The sequence below is a fragment of the Leiobunum rupestre genome, chromosome 6 (genome assembly GCF_980474605.1).
Source record: "Leiobunum rupestre chromosome 6, qqLeiRupe1.1.hap1, whole genome shotgun sequence".
In the NCBI taxonomy this organism is placed as follows: domain Eukaryota; kingdom Metazoa; phylum Arthropoda; class Arachnida; order Opiliones; family Sclerosomatidae; genus Leiobunum; species Leiobunum rupestre.
The window spans coordinates 34691009-34712316 of record NC_143389.1 but is presented as its reverse complement, the minus strand read 5'-3'; the positions used below and the strand labels follow the sequence as shown (position 1 = coordinate 34712316).

The window sequence follows — 21308 nt, the reverse complement described above, 5'->3', positions numbered from 1 at the left end:
ATTATATGATAAAAGAAATGATGAAAGTGTCTAAACAGATTTCTAGTATTATAGAATTATCCTTGTCAATTATATTTAATCCACGACACCACCTCCGAAGCTAGAACACCACGCTCCCCTTATTTGAAACTCATTCTTGTAATTATGCAATAACAAACCGTTTGAGAAGATCATTCGACGGAAACAATATAAGCTAATATTTCGATGATTACAGTCGCGGGTGCGTGTCAGTCGAAAAAAATTCACATTCAAGTACAAATATTACATCAGCCAGTCAAATAATTCATACGGTTATTAATTGGGTCCTAAATCAGTAAGGGATTTACGAAAAGAGGTACGCTGAGAAATAACACCGCAACTGGAAAACCGCAACGATGAGTGGTCAAATCGAAATGTGCCACGTGTCCGACAGAAAGGAGAAGACGCCGAGCGAGGAGAGTATCTCGTTGAGTCCGAAAAGATTTACGACCCTCTTCACCTTCTCGTTATGTTCGTTAACGAGCGCTTTATTCTTCGCCGAATACGTAATCATCAGTGACGTCATCGCCTCCTACTTCCGAGTCAGTTCGTTCGCGGTCACCAGCACTTCCATGATCATCTCGCTGGGTTTCGCCTTTTCGCTACCACCGTCCATCTTCGTCTTGGAGAAAAAGGGATGCCGGGTTCTCTTCATCGCGGGAATCAGCTTGGTCGGCGTAGGAGCTTGGACCAGGTGCGTCGCGGCTTTGGGGCCCGATTACTTTTGGGCCCTGCTCTTGGGTCAGGCGTTCGTGGGCATGGCCCAGAGTTGCTTCTTCCCAATGACGACGCTCTACGCGGCCAAGTGGTTCGCGGCCGACGAAGTCTCCAGGGCTTGTTCGGTCGCCATCTTTGGCAATGTCGTAAGTCGCTCTAAAGATGGATTGTAAAGACGGTCTAATTTGACCGTCGCCCTCATTTCAATTAGTTAGGTATCGCTTTGGGTTGCTTACTTCCTCCGTTAATTGTGAACGGAAAGAGCCCCGAAGAAATCAGAAGTCAATTGCTCTACTTGAACGCTTCCTTCGCCGTCGCCAGTACCGTCTCTTGGTTCGCGGCTATTTTCAGTAAGGAACAACTTCTACAAAAAAATATTGTTGATAGTATTTAGATTTCAAAATGGTTTTATCCAATTTCAGTCTTGCAGGACGAACCGCCGAAACCACCGAGCTTGTCTCAGAAGACGATTCGCGACGCCAAGTGCCTCAACGCCAACCAAGGTTCTTCCACCGGAGCATTAGCCGATGTCTTGAAACTTATTAAGGAAAAGAACTGTCTCCTTCTGATAATAGCTTCAAGTAAATTCCCAAAGTTGTTCTTCGACTAGAATTATAAAATATTTATAGATTCGCCGTATTTGCTTCGAATCTTTTGTAGGTATTAACTTTGGTATTATGAACACAATCGCTCCGATAATGAACGAACTAATTCTACACTTTTATCCAGTAAGTGTGCTCATTTTGAATTTTCATTCGGGTGAAAACGGTTGAAACCGCGAATTTTATAAATATTAAGACTTTAATAATTGCAAGGGTGCCACTAAAGTGGTTGGTATCTTGGGTGCCGTAATTCCACTCGTTGGAATACCGTCTTCGATAATTTTTGGATCTCTCATGGATAAAACGCGAAAATTCAAGTAAATGGACCATAAAGCAGTCACAACTTTAAAGGGAATATCACCTTTGAAGCGTATCTGAAATGTCTCTCTTTTTAGGGCTTTGTGCGTCGCGTCTTCCATCGGATGCTGCTTCGGATTAATATTTTTCGCCGGATCACTCTATTACAGCATGATCATGATTTACCTCGCCATTACAACATTGGGGTACATGTTAAGCCTCACTACAAATTTCTTTCATCCTATCTCGAGAAGACTCACTTCGCCTACGTCATCGTCTCTTCCGCCGTCTTCTACCAAGTTCTCCCACAGGCTGAGAAATAAGGAATTTTTTTAAACTGGACCTGTGGCATATAGAGCCTGGGTAGTTTAATTAAAAAATTGGCCACTGGCCACTTACCATTTTTAACCGTCAAAATCAGGCTATCATAATTTATGATCAAATTATCTATTCTTGACAATATGTGCAAGAAGCAAAGACCAAACAATTTTAGGGATTAATATAGTATTTTTTTAATGAACTAATCTTGAAGGGAAAAAACTTTGAATTAATTAAGTGGTCACCAGGGCCACTAACACCCCAAGCATTTAATTTTTAAACTGGCCCAGCTAATTTTTAAACTGGCGATTGGTCTGTGATAGTGCCTTATTACTCACACTGTTCTCCCACGCTTAAGGGAAGACGACGGAACAGATGACGTTATTGATCGATAGGCTACGTGCGTAGTTTAAATTTTGATCAGTTTCTATGTCTACGGGTTAAGTTCTAAATTGAATGTAGAAAGGTTTTCAACTCAATCAAAATGTAGTCTGTAGAGCCGTTGAAAGTTTCAGCTTCCAAAGAACTTAGTTGATAAGTATTCAAGCAGATGGCGCTATTTTTTCTACGCATGAAGTAAGGGAGCGTCCATTAATTACGTGAGTCAACTTTGGTGAGATGTCGTGAGATTTGGCTCGACCCCCTCTCCCCCCCTAATATTACGTGAGATTTTTCAAAATGCGTATTTTTAGTGTAAATACGTAAATCTGTGTTTGATTGCGTTGGATTTATAAAAAAAAACATAATTTGCTTAATTATTTATATTTTAGACTAGTTAAGACTAGTATTTTAGACAGAACGTAGTCTAGAATCACAGTGAGAAAATCGAACTATAAAATACTTAAATTTTAAGTATTAAGAAACTACTAAAATTTAACCCAGTTTTATCGCAACTTTACACTGTTTCTTGCATGAAAAAATTACCATATATTTGCCGAAACCCCCTCTCTCCTCCACGTGAGATTGGGTGAGATTTAGTTCGACCCCCTCCCTACCCTAAACGCCTCGCGTAATTTATGGACGCTCCCTAATCAGATCTAGGAGGATAGATCAGATATTATCAGGCAAAGTGTTGTTGGCCATTTGTTTGCCTTTATCCTAGGTTTTTCTTATCGGCTTTTCTAACGGTCAGCTTCCAATTTGCGGCTGAAATATCCTATCCACTGTCAGAATTAGCGTCTTCGGGGTTAATCCTAGGGATTGGAGGGGTAAGTTGCTTTAAATATAACACGTAAAGATTAACACCAAGTATTTTCCCGATTTCAGATAATTGGAATCGCTATGACCTTTTCATCGTCATTGATGTTACACAGTTACGGAGCTATATCGGCTTTCCTGATCATGGTAATCAGCGGCGTCATTGGAAGTTTTCTTTGTTGTACGTATATTTGACACACTGATGCCGAAATACGCGATTTAAATCACTTTCAGAGAAAGCGATAGAAGCGCTGGCGCCATCTACCCCGTTTTATACGCAAAATATTTTACTTTCAACAGTTTCCGTCAAATCAGATTTGAAACGTTTAGAAGCCAATAATATACCCGAGGCGAATGGGTGAAGACGTCTAAAATAAAGACATCAACATTTCCAAACTTGTAAAATATGTCACGTTTTCATTAAAAAATCCAAATTTTTACCCAGGTTATTTAATTAACTTTCAATTAAATTAAAATTTAATAGATAATTAAATTAAAATTTAATAGATAATTAAGTTAAAATTTAATAGATAATTAAATTAAAATTTAATAGATAATTAAATTAAAATTTAATAGATAATTAAATTAAAATTTAATAGATAATTAAATTAAAATTTAATAGATAATTAAATTAAAATTTAATAGATAATTAAATTAAAATTTAATAGATAATTAAATTAAAATTTAATAGATAATTAAATTAAAATTTAATAGATAATTAAATTAAAATTTAATAGATAATTAAATTAAAATTTAATAGATAATTAAATTAAAATTTAATAGATAATTAAATTAAAATTTAATAGATAATTAAATTAAAATTTAATAGATAATTAAATTAAAATTTAATAGATAATTAAATTAAAATTTAATAGATAATTAAATTAAAATTTAATAGATAATTAAATTAAAATTTAATAGATAATTAAATTAAAATTTAATAGATAATTAAATTAAAATTTAATAGATAATTAAATTAAAATTTAATAGATAATTAAATTAAAATTTAATAGATAATTAAATTAAAATTTAATAGATAATTAAATTAAAATTTAATAGATAATTAAATTAAAATTTAAAAGATAATTAAATTAAAATTTAATAGATAATTAAATTAAAATTTAATAGATAATTAAATTAAAATTTAATAGATAATTAAATTAAAATTTAATAGATAATTAAATTAAAATTTAATAGATAATTAAATTAAAATTTAATAGATAATTAAATTAAAATTTAATAGATAATTAAATTAAAATTTAATAGATAATTAAATTAAAATTTAATAGGTAATTAAATTAAAATTTAATAGATAATTAAATTAAAATTTAATAGATAATTAAATTAAAATTTAATAGATAATTAAATTAAAATTTAATAGATAATTAAACTAAAATTTAATAGATAATTAAATTAAAATTTAATAGATAATTAAATTAAAATTTAATAGATAATTAAATTAAAATTTAATAGATAATTAAATTAAAATTTAATAGATAATTAAATTAAAATTTAATAGATAATTAAATTAAAATTTAATAGATAATTAAATTAAAATTTAATAGATAATTAAATTAAAATTTAATAGATAATTAAATTAAAATTTAATAGATAATTAAATTAAAATTTAATGGATAATTAAATTAAAATTTAATGGATAATTAAATTAAAATTTAATGGATAATTAAATTAAAATTTAATAGATAATTAAATTAAAATTTAATGGATAATTAAATTAAAATTTAATGGATAATTAAATTAAAATTTAATGGATAATTAAATTAAAATTTAATAAATAATTAAATTAAAATTTAATAGATAATTAAATTAAAATTTAATAAATAATTAAATTAAAATTTAATAGATAATTAAATTAAAATTTAATAAATAATTAAATTAAAATTTAATAGATAATTAAATTAAAATTTAATAGATAATTAAATTAAAATTTAATAGATAATTAAATTAAAATTTAATAAATAATTAAATTAAAATTTAATAAATAATTAAATTAAAATTTAATAGAAAATTAAATTAAAATTTAATAGAAAATTAAATTAAAATTTAATAGAAAATTAAATTAAAATTTAATAGAAAATTAAATTAAAATTTAATAGAAAATTAAATTAAAATTTAATAGAAAATTAAATTAAAATTTAATAGAGAATTAAATTAAAATTTAATAGAAAATTAAATTAAAATTTAATAGAGAATTAAATTAAAATTTAATAGAGAATTAAATTAAAATTTAATAGAGAATTAAATTAAAATTTAATAGAGAATTAAATTAAAATTTAATAGAGAATTAAATTAAAATTTAATAGAGAATTAAATTAAAATTTAATAGAGAATTAAATTAAAATTTAATAGAGAATTAAATTAAAATTTAATAGAGAATTAAATTAAAATTTAATAGAGAATTAAATTAAAATTTAATAGATAATTAAATTAAAATTTAATAGAGAATTAAATTAAAATTTAATAGATAATTAAATTAAAATTTAATAGAGAATTAAATTAAAATTTAATAGATAATTAAATTAAAATTTAATAGAGAATTAAATTAAAATTTAATGGATAATTAAATTAAAATTTAATAGAGAATTAAATTAAAATTTAATAGATAATTAAATTAAAATTTAATGGATAATTAAATTAAAATTTAATGGATAATAAATTAAAATTTAATGGATAATTAAATTAAAATTTAATGGATAATTAAATTAAAATTTAATGGATAATTAAATTAAAATTTAATGGATAATTAAATTAAAATTTAATGGATAATTAAATTAAAATTTAATGGATAATTAAATTAAAATTTAATGGATAATTAAATTAAAATTTAATGGATAATTAAATTAAAATTTAATGGATAATTAAATTAAAATTTAATGGATAATTAAATTAAAATTTAATGGATAATTAAATTAAAATTTAATGGATAATTAAATTAAAATTTAATGGATAATTAAATTAAAATTTAATGGATAATTAAATTAAAATTTAATGGATAATTAAATTAAAATTTAATGGATAATTAAATTAAAATTTAATGGATAATTAAATTAAAATTTAATAAATAATTAAATTAAAATTTAATGGATAATTAAATTAAAATTTAATAAATAATTAAATTAAAATTTAATAGATAATTAAATTAAAATTTAATAGATAATTAAATTAAAATTTAATAAATAATTAAATTAAAATTTAATAAATAATTAAATTAAAATTTAATAGAAAATTAAATTAAAATTTAATAGAAAATTAAATTAAAATTTAATAGAAAATTAAATTAAAATTTAATAGAAAATTAAATTAAAATTTAATAGAGAATTAAATTAAAATTTAATAGAGAATTAAATTAAAATTTAATAGAGAATTAAATTAAAATTTAATAGAGAATTAAATTAAAATTTAATAGAGAATTAAATTAAAATTTACTAGATAATTAAATTATATTAAATAAAGCTAAGGCTTTATCTGACTTACACGTTTAATATAAAAATAAATGGTTGCTAAGTTTAATCAATGAAACTCGAGGGGCAGCTCACTCTAATAATTATTAGGACACCCTCGTATTTAATCATGATTATTAGGACACCCTGTAACAAAGTGATCTGCCCCTCAGGGAAACTTGTAAAATCAATAACTGGATGCCTCTACTCAAATTCTGTCAATGTGTTTACAATGAATTCGGTTCAGTTTCGGGCTTAAAATGTCTAGTTTGCATTTTAACCAATATCAACTGATCTGATAATATCTGACCAGTGGCGTAAATAAGGCCCCTCAATGTAGGAGGGCCACGGGTCTTCAGGGATCCCCTAAATTCCTAATAAATAATATGATAGATACCGACTAAAACCCAGAAAAATTTCGCGGGTGGCCTAGGTTGACTTAGCTACGCCACTGTATCTGACAGTAAATGCGGATAATCTGATATCTGATTTATCATAATATTTTGCTCGCGTCAGATAACGCAACTGTTATCCTAGATTAAGTGGTAAACACTAGTACCAAAGTTGTCCGTTCCTCACTATGGCTTTTCCGTGGCGCTGCCTAGTGAACGCGTTGGAGGTTACTTTCCCTTTAAACGCATTTATTTTATTTATTGGTATTTGATTTGGCTGGGTTCTGATAAGTATTCGTTGTACTGAAGTATATTAAAAATGATGTCGAGATATGTGAAATATTGCTTAATTTTGAAACCACATAAAAAATTGAATAATAAAATTCCCCTCGCACAAATTTCAAATCGAAACTTTCAGAGCAGTCTAAAACCTTTCACAAAGCTCTAGGGTGAACGGTTTTCTAGAACAACAGGCGCAAAGTTGATATGTATCACCATTATTATTGAATTTTAATTTCTATTTAAGATAACTGATTAATTATTTTTACATTTGAGAGAAAACGTGTTTCTCAAAATGTACCTAAAATTTGAGAGTGGTATCGACTTTCAAAGTATTTAAATAGTTTACACAAATACTTTTAAATGGTTAAATAAAAATTAACTAAACGATGAAATACAATTTCCTTAGCACAATTTATAGTTTTAACTGTGCTGACTAAGATATAAACAAGACGTACGACGGTCAGAATACACACAATCCTTCTAATGTGTTAAGTTTGTTTGAGCTATTCGCAGCAACCTACACCGCCGGTATCACAACCAATATATATCGATGGCCACACATAATTGTATTTACACTTATTTGTTACTTCTAGTCATACTTTGAAAGCATAGAAGATTCCTTCGATCAGTGTCACTATAAGCCTATAACCTCTAAGTTTGATACGCGCATAGCGCCCTTTGTACCACCACTGGACGGGCGAAAAAGAAGAAACCAGGCGATAGTATCGGCACCTGGTAGAGATAAATTGAAGCTTCTTCCTTCCCCCTTTCTCTCTCTACGCACCTCTCTCTTACCAAAGCAGCTGGCATCATGCATTGCGGGATGCGTTACGTTTCTCTTTTCCGCCACCGGGGGGATTTTGCGCTGTACTTTCGCCAGTCGTTTACTGGAACCAACACTGCCTTTCGATTCAAACTTAGGGTTGATAGGCTTATGGTGTCACTCTTATTTTTTACTTCTGATCACACTTATTTGTTACTTTGGGTCATATTAGAATGGCATTGAAAAATGCCGAGATAAATTCGCGTATAGTCTCTATTACCACGCGTATTTCCAATGTTGGAAGTTGAGGGGGGTAAGTATACGCTGTCCAAAAAACCTTACTTAGAAATAAAATTAAGCAACGTAATTGCAATTCTAGGTTATATGGAAACCACAGCTATTCAAAAATAGAACTTTCATGAAAATCGGACTTAAATTAAGGAACGTTATGCCGACTTTTAGGTGGAAATATAAGTGTTACACTTATTTGTTACTTTTGGTCATATTAGAACGGCCTCCGATAAGTGTCACACTTATTTGTTACTTTTGGTCATATTAGAACGGCCTCCGATAAGTGTCACACTTATTTGTTACTTTTGGTCATATTAGAACGGCCTCCGATAAGTGTCACACTTATTTGTTACTTTTGGTCATATTAGAACGGCCTCCGATAAGTGTCACACTTATTTGTTACTTCAGGTCATACGTTGTAAGCATCGCGTATTACTCCGATAAGTGTCACACTTATTTCTTACTTCAGGTCATACGTTGTAAGCATCGCGTATTACTCCGATAAGTGTCACACTTATTTGTTATTTCAGGTCATACGGTCTAAGCATCACGTATTACTCCGATAAGTGTCACACTTATTTGTTACTTCAGGTCATACGTTGTAAGCATCGCGTATTACTCCGATAAGTGTCACACTTATTTGTTACTTCAGGTCATACGTTGTAAGCATCGCGTATTACTCCGATAAGTGTCACACTTATTTCTTACTTCAGGTCATACGTTGTAAGCATCGCGTATTACTCCGATAAATGTCACACTTATTTGTTACTTTGGGTCATATTAGAACGGTATTGGAAAATGCCAGAGATAAATTCGCGTATAGTCTCTATAACCACGCGTATTTCCAATGTTGGAAGTTGCGGGGGTCAGTATACGCTGTCCAAAAAACCTTACTTAGAATTAAAATTAAGCAACGTAATTGAAATTGTAGGTTATATGGAAACCACAGCTATTCAAAAATAGAACTTTCATGAAAATTGGACTTAAATTTAGGAACGTTATGTCGACTTTCAGGCGGAAATATAGGTGTCACACTTATTTGTTACTTTTGGTCATATTAGAACGGCCTCCGATAAGTGTCACACTTAATTTTTACTTCAGGTACGTTGTATTGGGGTCCCTTAAATTACCCCGAAAACTATACTTAAATTTAATATTTACTGATATAACCAAAGTTGTAGGTCCGCTGATTCCTAACCTATTCAATAATATTTTTTTAACGTTATCGGACTTAATTTTAAATAAAATATCTACCACACAAGGCGAAACCACCGAAAATAGTAAATTGGGCAATGTCCAACTTCTAGGGCTCCGATTTGAAACCTTTATGAATGGCTATCAATGGCGATTTATGTACATTCGAACGAGATATCATTGACTCTTCTAGCCCTAACCGTTTAAGAGATATGCGTAACACGGCGGCATCGGCATCGGCGGCAACGGCTACACTGTACGTGAGACTAGTACACACAAATCCTTACGATTGTGTGTAAAAACCGTGTCAAGTGAACCCAGCTCCTCTTGCTGCGAGGCAAAAGTGCTAACCACTTCGCCACCCCACCTACAGATCATAAAATTAATATTCCAGCAGCTAGAAAAAGGGAAACTGAATGTAATTTGTCGATGGTTTGGAACCGACTCATTCGCGTCAAAATTCGTACGTGAGCTTTATGCGCGCATCCAGCTTAAATCCCGAGGCTTAGCGCGCGTACAAAGACGACAAATTTACGATGAACGTTTTACGGGCGGGGGGGGGGGGGACAATTTCCGAATTTTTCCCTTCCGACGGTAGCAGGCGCTAAAGCGTCTAGCCAATGAAAAACGTACGCAAGAAAATCCACGACTTTTGACGGGTTGCGTTCTACTTGTGTGGGGTGTTGTGTTTGTTGCTCCTAGCTGGCACGGACCAGCGCGATAAAAAATATCGCTCTGTCGTGAATTTCCGCAAAGTGAGAGAATCGCCACTGACAACAGTCGCCGAGAAGGGTGTCGCGTTGATGCGCACTTTAGCCGTCAAAACCATCTCACTCCGGGTAGGGTCCCACCTTAGACCAAAGTCTAAGGTCCCACAAGGCGAGTAATTCTCAGAAATCCCCCATATCGTTTAATATTTAAATCGAAAACGTAATTCGGGATTTATCTTCGTAATCTAATGGAAAATTCCGAAATCTTTGGAATTTGTAGACACCGACCAAGTTAACTTAATCGCGTAATCCCAATTGTATGATAAAAATATTAAAATGAGAAAAACCCTATTGGCAATTTTATTTAATCTATTTCGCCACCCTCCCCTTTTTTTATTACATCCATTCTTGTAATGATAAAACCGGTTCGGAAGAGCTTTCAACGGTGAATATAAAAGGGAACAATTTCAAATTTCCAACGTGGGTACGTGTCGCGTCGGATGTGCATGAAAGAGTGCGTTCAATTACATTATTACAAGGTTACTTAACTATAAAACCACAAATAATTCTTACGACGCAAAGTGCGGTACAGGAAGAGATTTAAGTGGAAATACAATTTAGCAAATTACTACAGCAGCGGCGTGACCCACTTCAAGCTGTACGTGCGAAGCTAAAAAACCAATTAAAAACTTCAGAGTTTTCAGTAAAAGTGTGTAATAAGGACCAAACTATGAGTGGTCAAATCGAAATATACCACTTATCCGACAGAATGGACAGGCCGGTGGACGAGGAGAATACCTCGTTAAGTACTAAAAGGTTTTTGACCCTTTCTATTTTCTCGTTCTGTTCGTTAATGAGCGCGATATTCTTCGCCGAATACGTAATTATCAGTGACGTCATCGTCTCCTATTTCGGAGTCAGTTCCTTCGCGGTCACCAGCACTTCCATGATCTTCCTGCTGGGTTTCGCCTGTCCGCTACTACCGTCCATCCTCATCTTGGAGAAACTGGGTTGCCGCGCTCTCTTCATCGCGGGAATCAGCTTGGTCACGGTCGGGGCTTGGGTCAGGTGCGTCGCGGCTTTGGGGCCCGATTACTTCTGGGCCCTGCTCTTGGGTCACGCGTTCGTGTCCATGGCCCAGTGCTGCTTCTTCCCAATGACGCCTCTTTACGCGGCCAAGTGGTTCGGGGCGGACGAAGTCTCCAGGGCCTGTTCGGTCGGCATCTTTGCCAACGTTGTAAGTCACTGTAAGGAAGGAATTGAAACGCAGTCTCATTTTACCCTCGCGCTCACCCAAAGTTAGGGGTCGCTTTAGGATGTCTGCTTCCGCCATTCATTGTTTACGGGAAGAATCTCGAAGAAATCAGAAGTCAATTGCTCTACTTGAACATTTCCTTCGCCGTAGCCAGTACCGTCGCTTTGTTAGCGGCTATTTTCGGCAAGTTCTAATGAAGGTTTCGTTGATTGTATTTAGATTTCATAATCAAAGTGGGTATCCAATTTCAGTCTTGCAGGACGAGCCGCCGAAACCACCGAGTTTGTCTCAGAAGATGGTTCGTGACTCCAAGTGCCTCAAAGCGAAACCAGGAGCATTTTCCGATATCTTGAAAATTATCAAGAAAAAGAACTGTCTACTGCTTATAATTCCGTCGGGTAAAAGTTACTCTTTGAAAAGGAAGTAAAAATAGCTACATCGTGAATTTATATCGCGTCTTTTGCAGCTATTAATTTTGGCATTATGAACACAATCCCTTCCATTATGAACGAACTAATTCTGGAGTTTTATCCAGTAAGTTCGATCATTATTAAGTGTGAAAGATTTTATCAAATTATCCCCCTAGGGTGCTAATAAAGATGTTGGTATTTTGGGTACCCTAATTCTACTCGTTGGAATTCCTTCCGCGTTAATCTTTGGATCTCTCATGGATAAAACGCGAAAATTCAAGTAAATAAATTTCATAACCCAGTCACTACCTGAAAGGGAATATCACCTCCAACGCGTACTTTACGGAACATACTAACAATTTTACGGATTAGATCCGCAACAAACCACTAAACAGCGCCGAAAATTTACACGGACAATATTGAAACCCTTTGGAGAAGACAGAAATTTATAGGTTATGTTTCCTTTAAGGGTCTATTTCATTGGTCTATGGTATGATGGTTTAGTTTATTTGAAATGGTTTTATTTTAGGACTTTGTTCGTATCATCATCTGTCGGTTGCTGTTTCGGTTTAATCTTTTTCGCCGGATCGCTCTATTACAACATGATCATGATTTACATCTCTATCACAATATTGGGGTAATCGTTTAAGTTCCCTAAAGTTAACCAATAATCGCCTAACGCGCTTATGGATAATAATTTTCGTCTTTAAAGGTTTTTCCTATCCGCATTTCTGACCGTCAGCTTCGAATTTGGAGCCGAAATATCCTATCCACTGCCAGAAATTGCGTCATCTGGTTTAATAGTGGCGTTTGGAGGGGTAATCCGTTGAAGATTGGCATAAATAAAATTTACGATTAACGGAAATTTTTCTAATAATTTCAGGTAATAGGAATTATGTTGACGTATTCGTCGTCTTTTATATTACAAAGTTATGGCGTTTTAGCGGCTAATTTGATCATACTAATCAGCTGTGTCGTAGAATCTTTTCTATGTTGTACGTAAGCTATGGAAATTTCTGGTGTCACCAAAAGATAGTATTTAAATTAGTGCCCGAAGCCAGCGACAAGTTCGGGGTTTATGGAAAATATACCTTGAAAAGTGCGCAAAACTAGCTTAAAAACGTGCTTTTTCAAAAACAGCAGATTCTTGAAATTTAAAAAATTATCGTAGTAAAATTTTTATCTTTCCTACTATCGAGGCCCTTTCGCGAGAGACGCCGAGACTGATATTTCAGCGTCTCTCATCGGCATCGGGGTTTAATTTAAATCATGTTCGAAGAAAAATATCAAGAAACGATGGCGCCATCTCTTAGGAAGAAAAGATTATATCGTTAACATTTCACAAAATCGAAGGCTGGCGCCATCTACGTTTCTTCATATGCGATTTGTGTAAAAAACACCTGCAAATATAACTTTTTTAACTATATTCCTTTTCTGTCACAGTTTTTGTTACATCAGATTTGAAACGTTTAAAAGTCAATATACCAGAAGCGATTGGGTGAAAGTGAAAAAAAAAAGGATATCAAATTTTCCAAAGTTGTAAACATTTTAACATCTTTATTAAAAAATTTAAATTTCACCCAAATTAGTTAATTTACTGAAGCTAATACATTATACAAAATAAACCAAATCTTTGGGTCTCGTAACTGCCTTGTCGAAAGCAGCTTTAACGCATTTATGAACAAAATCTGCGCTTTTTGCAGCATCAACTGTGGTAAGGATTTTCTGCTTTTTATAATACTCAACAAGCGGACTGGTTTGGGTGTGATAAGTATCTAAACGCTTCTTCAAAGTTTCAGCATTATCATCTGCTCGTCTAACTAAAGGCTCTGCAGTAATCTACAAAGTAAAAAAGATATATTTATTGATTTAAGCCCCCATCAAATGTTTTACTAACATCATCAGTCATAGCTTTTTGGGGTGGATGGAACTCTTCGTGGTAGCTTCTTCCACTTTTGGGATGGATTAATCGCCCTGTAATTCTCCTAACTAGCAAATCATCATCTATGGCAAATTCAATCACAGAGTGTAATTTAGACTTTCGGGAATCCAAGAGCTTATCCAATTCTTGAGCTTGAATAACTGTTCTGGGGAATCCATCCAATATAAAGCCATTTTTGCACTCTGGAGTATCCAGTTTCTTCGAAATAAGATTGACCACCAAAGAATCGCTGACTAGTCTTCCTTCGGCCAAAATATCTTTCAAGGTTTTACCCAATTCTGAACCACTAGCTATTTCTGATCTCAGCATATCACCTGAATTGAAATGTAATAATAAGCATTCTACGAACACTTATTCTTACACAGGTCCATAATATACCAGTGGATAGAAGGCAAACGCAATATTCCTCTTGAATCCTGGGTCCCTGGAAGATAGAGTAAGATTCAGGCCTTGGCTAATGAAAATGTAAACTCAAATAACGGCAATTAAATGTCAATTAATTATTACCTGGGTACCTTTTCCGGATCCAGGTGGACCGAGAAATATGGCGCGGATTCCTTTAACTTCATTCTCACTTTGTTCGATTGTATAATCGCGCAATTTCGGCAACGTTTGAGCTGATGGAGCCATTTTTGAACACGACTACGTTCAAGCAGAACAATCCGAACAAAATTCAAAAAATTAACGCTTATGGTTAAATAACGTTGCGAACAACTTGCGATAAAAGCTGCACTTCAAAGCAGCGTCAGTGATGCCAGCCCGCGAAAATGTAATTTTCCTTTTTGATCCTTGAAAATTCCCTTTTTGGACTAAAGTTTCTCTTATTTTTCAAATTACTAAGAACGATCATATTTGCTTAAAATCATACTTTGGACGTTTAAAAAGATGAAAAAAAATTATTTATTATTAGGAACAATTTTTAGGAAATTGTTAAATGTTACTACTTGATGTATTGCATGTTCTTTCCCCACTGCTCTTCGGTTTCCCCTGCCATAAAAACTTGTTGAGGTTAACGGTAATAATTAGTGTAGGGAGCTGTTGGCTCACGTGGTATGCAGGGCTTTCCACCACCCTCCTACGCATTGTAACCCGGCCACCTGAATTAAAGGCTTCAAAAGCAGACTTGTAAATAGTGTATATTTTTAAAGGGCAACGCAAGCTGTGGAAAAATAAAGAAAAAGTAAGGTGCTTTTTAACCCCCTACACCCCCCCCCCCCCCCACCTCAGTACTGGCGAGACCACGCAGAGTTTACCGTAAATTTCGCACTTTGCATACATATTCACACAGTTGCCAGCTCACTTGCGTGGCCTTTTAAGAGAGTCCCTGGACCCGGACCCCTCCACCGATCTATTTTTTCGACGAGTCCAGGACTCTTCCCTCTTTCTTCGCCCCCCCCTCGTTTAAATTTATATGTTCTTCTCTCTTTATTCCTCCATATTATATTTGAAAATAAATAAATAAAGAGACAGTCAGTAATCGAACTACAGCATCAAAGTTTACATATTTTCATATATAATCGTGATCGGGTATATTAAAATGCTCGTAAATATTATCACAATTGATTTAACCATTAAAGTCTTCATTCCAAACCCATAGAGCTTAATTTTCTTTCTACCTTTATTCATTTTAATAAAGCAAAATTTTGGTCTTCAATGGCACTGTTACAATTACTGTGCCTAATGGAATACAGAGCAAGACTATTAATTATGGACAAATAATTTTTTCATTGGTCATTGTCAATTTCTATAGGACTCACAGATAAGTAGATAGGAGAGCTAATATTTGGAGAGCTGAAATAGTGGCGGTCAGTATACACTATACAAATGCCTCAAAGAGAAAAATAATTCGACTTTTTATTTATTTATCGAAATTTTCCCTCTTTTTACACAGCTAACGATATAATTTGAGGGAGTCCCGACTGTCCCGTGGACTCTTTGCCCCCTTCTAAAGACATTTTTTTACGAGTCCTGTGATTTTTTCAGGGGTTTTTGACGCGTGGACTGCCGCTATTTACAAGTCTGTTCAAAAGTCGCTTGATGACTTATGCCTAAGGTGGTGCCTTGGGTATTACCCTAGCTGATTGTTATAAAAACTAACTCAACTATTTTTTGGAAGTCGAAAAATACTCACGGCGCAGCAGGCAGGGCGCGCAGCGCGCTTCGAGACCGAGAGATAATTTAGAAATAGATTAGTGAAAACTGTGAAAGCTCCAAAATCATGCAGCTGCGGACTGCCAGTCATTTAGCAGACGACTATAAAAAATAGCAACATACCTTAGGACCTACGTTCTCATTATTTGTATGGTTTTTTATAATAAGTAAATGCTTTAAATACTACCTCCATCGAATTTCCCTAAATTTTGCCAATTTTCAATTTTCAGTCTAATTTCCCTTTTCCCTTTTCACCGCTTTTGGGAGACTAAATTTCCCTAGATGTGTGAAATTTCCTTCAAGTTGGCATCACTGAGCAGCGTTGCCACATGTAAAAAAGGAATTTAAGGAAATTATTGAGTTTTTGGCAAAATTATTTATAATAATAAAGTTTATTAAACAGGAAAATAAAGCTTACACTTATTGCACCCTGCTTTAGTAGGGAATTGAGGTCGAGTTTTTAAAAGTTAATTTTAAAGATCAAAACACGAAAAATTTCCATGGTTGATGTGACAGTCGTCGCTTGAAAGCAAAAACCACGTAACATTTTGGCGAGCATTTTGAGAAATATCGATTTCAATATTTGAAATGGTAGGGGATAATTAAGGTACGTGAAGTTGGAAAAAAAATATATCGTCGCAAATAAATATGATTACAGTTTTCACTACTGGTATCAGAAATCATTGTACAATTTAAATTATTATTTAAAGCAAAAACAACGTAAGTCGAGTTTTGTGGGTTTTGCTTTCAAGGGACGTAATAACCTTTTTCGGCTGAACATGAGTTCAAAAAGTTGGCCTTTTTAGTTTACCTAGAGCCATCTAGTGTCCAACGCCAGAAGCCTATAAACTGATGGATTTTCATCTGCTAAGCAGGCGATAAAGGGATAAGTGTCTGCTTAGCAGACGAAAATGCAACAGTTTAACAGTTCCTGGCGTTGGACGCTAGATGGCTCTTGGTAATCTGAAAATGATAATAGGCGCTTCAATAAAACATCTTCAAGAATATTTCCAAGAAGTAATGTTTCCGAGAGCCCGGACCTGCAAGATACTGTTTATTTGGTGCTTGTTGAAATAATGGAAACTTTTCACCTGTAAATAGAACGTCGTGTTTTGGCTAAGACTTAATATGTAAAAAAAATCTACTTGTTGGTTAAAAGAAAACACTTGTTGTATACCGTACAGGTGAAACGTTTGCATTATTTCAACAAAGCACTATATAAACAGTATCTCGCAGGTCCTGGCTCTCGGAAACATTACTTCGATCATGACAATTTCCTTGAAAATGTTTTATTGAAGGGCCTATTATCGAAAATATGGTACGGTCTGTTCAATGAGGTAGAATAAATAGAGCTTGGAGAAGAGAAGTATTCTGGAGTGGAAAAGTCGGGCGCCACCTGCGGCTTTGTAAAATTCCCTTCATGCACTTTTTGGTCGGACATCATCAAGCCAGAATGATGGCAGATAAAGCTCACGTCCGACCAAAAACCGGGGTAGTCTGGGTAATTCTAACAGCAATAGGCGGGAAAGGACGTTCTTATTACCGCTATGGGATTTTCCACTCCAGAATACTTCCCTCCTCCAAAAATAGAGATCCAAATCCTCATTCCAGGACCTACCGTTTCGCGGGACAGTATTTGTTGAGTTGGAGCTAAGTAAATTAACTTAATCAAATCGTGTTGGCGCAATCTATCGTGTTATTTTAAAACTAAACCTTCACATATTTTGCCAAAGTGACTGCTTATAGAAACAGATGGCGCCAACACGATTGGATAAAGTTGAAACTTAAGCCGAATCCTCTGACTCAAATAAAACGTGTCCCACGAATCCCATATTTGTTTGGATCTCTATTAATTCTACCTCATTGGGTCCGTTAAAATTATTGCAAAAAGGCGTACCGTATGGCATACTTCTGAAATTATAGTACGTTCCAAGGGGTAAGACAGTCTCAGATAATCTGTACACCGAGTTCGTGCATTTAGCACTGTTAAAGCTACATATTTTCAAGAGTTCGCGAGTTCCATTTAGCACTATCAAAGGTACGGCAGTGTACACCGAGTTCGCAGAGTGTCTTACCCCTCGGTTTTACGTCTGGTAACGTTGCTTGAAAGGGTCCCCTCACAACGCCGAATTCTCCTTTCTCCGAATTCCCATATCACCGTATTCTCTTTTCTCCGAATTGATATAATTCCGAATTGCTTTTACTCCGAAAGTTCATATCTCCGAAGTCCCATTTCTCCGAAATGTATTTAGTGACCTCACATCTCCGAATTCTCGTTTCTCCGAATTCCCATTTCTCCGAATTCCCATATCACCGTATTCCCCTTTCTCCGAATTCCCATATCACCGAATTCCCTTTTCACCGAATTGACATATTCTTGCTTTTACTCCGAAAGCTCATATCACCGAAGTCCCATTTCTCCGAAATGTATTTAGTTACACTATGCAGAGTTAAACCTCCTACGTGTCACGCCCGCTTGTGGCTAAAGCAAGATTATTGAAATTAAATACTCTTGACTAAAGCTTTCCCTTTATTTTAATTTTTGGTCGTAATTAAATTAATTATTACAGTATAAGAAAATTGTTTGGTAGCATATTTTATTGTTACAATACAAATTCTATAATGTAGATGGCATTGTGTTTTCCGTCCTCTGTCAGAAGGGGACAGAAGAATGAATTTTTAATATAAAAACACATATTAAGCTTTCAATATCCATGTCAGCTACAGTACACAATTAAATAAAAGCAGGAGCCACGGAATTTGGGGCGCAGGTAGGGCCAAATGCACCCCCATTTTGCATGGTAATGTAGGGTTATTTATGCTTTAGTCGTAGGAGCCTAGGAGGAGCTAGTCATGGAGTACTTCCGCGGTTACTGAATAAAACAGCTTTCAAAAAAAAAAATCTTACAAAAAATGTCAACGTTTTGTAAGTAGAATATGTTACTTAAGACAATATAAATTGCGGTAGATAAATAATTTTAAATAAAAAACACCAATATCAAGACCCTAAAAACTACGACTTTTTAAAATCGCGCGGGCAGACTGCCGTGGCTCCTGACAATCGTACCTTTATAGTACAGGCAAACCGGAAGGTGGGAAACATGCATTGAAACAGGGTCAATAGATAAATTTCTTGAAATCCAAAATTCCACATACTATAATTAAATAATTTGTTAAAATTTCACTGTTTAAATAGTATGAAGTGCTCTTCTACGAATTATTGTCTATCACACGTTTAAAGAAAAGAAAAAAATCGCCATTTTGGTAAATGGCGACCTAAGTTATGAAAAAGTCGAGCGAAAAAAGCTACATTTTAACATAACGAGTAATACTTTAGAACGTATAGTATAGTTATCTACCATATTATTATTGAGAATTATATTAGCCTTAAAAAAACGTAACCTAATTTTAGTTTATAATTATAATTGCAATTTTATATTAATACATAATAACTATAAGTATGACACGTCCTATTCTCCCAATGCTACGTTAGTTAATGATAGTCTGTCTCGGCAATTACCATTCATCCTATGGACGAACAGATTTTTGCAAATTAAATCGGGACAAATTTTAAACATTACCCTGGTGTTTGAAGGAAGTGCTTTGGCTGGTACATAATACGTAGGTGTCATTTTTTCGACGAATTTGCAGTTTCTAATCCACCGATTACGCAATCACCCCGCGACAGATCATCATTAATATCATTAACCGACGTCGTTCAGTGATACTTATGATTATTATGTTAATTATGATATTATATTAAATCATATATTTTTTTCAGTTGAGTGGTAATCAGCTTATTTTAATAACAAGTTTTTAACAATAAAAATATTTTGGTACAAGCTAGAGCAGTACAAGTAGAATAATTACGTGGCGAATTGAACTAGCGACGAAATAGAACTTAATCGGCGATGATTAGGTTCCATGTCGCCACTAGTTCTTTCCCCACCTAAGTAATTATCCCAATATAAGAGTCTCTAATAAGGGTACAAACTGCACACTTACAAGGAGAATCCCCGATGTGTTAATTGCCGATTTTGTTCAAAGTCGGGCGTATATAATCAAAGATAATTTAAACTCGTACCCTAGATTCGAAATCACTCTCTCGCGCGTGTACGATAGCGTTTACCCACTTCCCGCTGGAACTCAGAAAAAATTCGCTCCATGGTTTGCGCCTTACCGCAACCGATGGAGCCCGATTTTTCTGAAGTCACGTGCCGGAAAAGGGTAAACGCTTCGTAACAAAACCGTCAATGGGAAAGCTCTTAGTATTCGAATCTAGGGTACGAGTGAAGAATTTCGGTTTATTTCTTCTCGTAACAATTTTAATTTTAGGAGAGCGTTTGATTTTAGCAATCGGACTGAAACAATCCACTAAACTATCGTTTGATCGAATTGGTGAAATAACTAGTGAAACAAAGTATATTTAAAACCGAGAAAAATAGCTTTATTTTTGAGGACTTTTATTTTTTACAAGGTGAACGCTTTGGCGTCCGAAAAGCCAAAGATACCCTTTAAACCCCGCTCGTCTGCTTTCCGCTCCCCACAAGAGATAACACTTAACACGTGTCTTGGGCCTTCTAGAAAAGGAGCATCCGCGAACAATGCGGGGGTCCCGGGTCTCATCTGGCAGCCATTACAAGGGCTTGTCGAACTTGAAAACGTGTACGAATACATCATTAACGACAGAAAGACAAGTTTAAAAATACAAAATACTTTTTAAGAAAACCTTTAATTTTTATCTTTTTGACATTTAGTTTTGAAACTTTTAATTCTTATTTTTACCATTCTACATAGTTTTAACAGTTTCTTAACAATGAGTTTAAATTATCTTTGATATAATGTAGACCTATCTGAGATATGAAATTTCCCAAAAGGAGACGTTGCACTTCCCTTTCGATTTGCTATGGAAGCTGAAAATGTTTTGACCACTTTAAACAAAAAATCTCCATTTTAAAAAGCATGGCATGTTTTCGGTTTTACCTACGAAAATTTAAAAAAAAAATTAGCTAAATTGGAACATTTTTGGGTAAATTTTAACATTATTGGGTTGTAAATATTTTTGGGTAAAATAAGGAAAAAATCTCATTTCTGTTTTAAGTGGTCAAAAACATTTTCGGTTGCCATGGCAAAACCAATGGATAGTGCCCCGTTTCATTTTGGTAAATTTCAATTTTCATATTGGTCTACATTAAGCCCGACTTTGAACAAAATCAGAAAAAACACCTCGGGTACTCTCCTTGTTAGTATCCGTACCATGGTTTATGAAAATTAAATCTGGGGATCTAAATGGCGGAACTAACTTTCG

At 33.8% G+C, this 21308-nt stretch overlaps 3 protein-coding genes across 5 annotated transcripts; 2 read left to right on the top strand and 1 right to left on the bottom strand.

Annotated features, from left to right (window-relative positions):
• The first annotated feature begins 95 nt into the window (after window positions 1–95).
• LOC149940714 (putative MFS-type transporter C09D4.1) lies at window positions 96–3589 on the top strand. Of its 2 annotated transcripts, none has more exons than XM_090178203.1 (9): window positions 96–881; window positions 947–1085; window positions 1158–1316; window positions 1396–1463; window positions 1551–1654; window positions 1733–1840; window positions 3085–3160; window positions 3219–3330; window positions 3450–3589. In XM_090178203.1, exons 1-9 carry the CDS (start codon window positions 375–377, stop codon window positions 3509–3511), a joined length of 1335 nt encoding a protein of 444 aa, XP_090034329.1. In that variant the 5' UTR covers window positions 96–374; the 3' UTR covers window positions 3512–3589. The 2 variants fall into 2 exon arrangements, with proteins under 2 accessions (XP_090034329.1, XP_090034328.1); XM_090178202.1 differs by having other exon boundaries at window positions 3055–3160.
• Window positions 3590–10756: 7167 nt separating this feature from the next.
• Window positions 10757–13442, top strand: LOC149940713 (choline/ethanolamine transporter flvcr2a-like). Of its 2 annotated transcripts, XM_090177061.1 has the most exons (9): window positions 10757–11479; window positions 11542–11680; window positions 11749–11895; window positions 11964–12031; window positions 12084–12187; window positions 12437–12544; window positions 12620–12725; window positions 12791–12902; window positions 13351–13442. In XM_090177061.1, exons 1-9 carry the CDS (start codon window positions 10973–10975, stop codon window positions 13407–13409), a joined length of 1350 nt encoding a protein of 449 aa, XP_090033187.1. In that variant the 5' UTR covers window positions 10757–10972; the 3' UTR covers window positions 13410–13442. The 2 variants fall into 2 exon arrangements, 1 of the variants encoding a protein (XP_090033187.1); XR_016481118.1 differs by lacking the exon at window positions 12791–12902 and having other exon boundaries at window positions 12620–12790; window positions 13351–13430.
• Ak2 (Adenylate kinase 2) lies at window positions 13435–14527 on the bottom strand. Its single transcript, XM_090178604.1, has 4 exons — window positions 14357–14527; window positions 14228–14273; window positions 13805–14163; window positions 13435–13746 (listed from the first exon to the last, which is right to left on the bottom strand). The coding sequence occupies exons 1-4, from the start codon at window positions 14477–14479 to the stop codon at window positions 13519–13521; spliced, it is 756 nt and encodes a 251-aa protein (XP_090034730.1). The 5' UTR covers window positions 14480–14527; the 3' UTR covers window positions 13435–13518.
• Between the last annotated feature and the right edge of the window lie 6781 nt (window positions 14528–21308).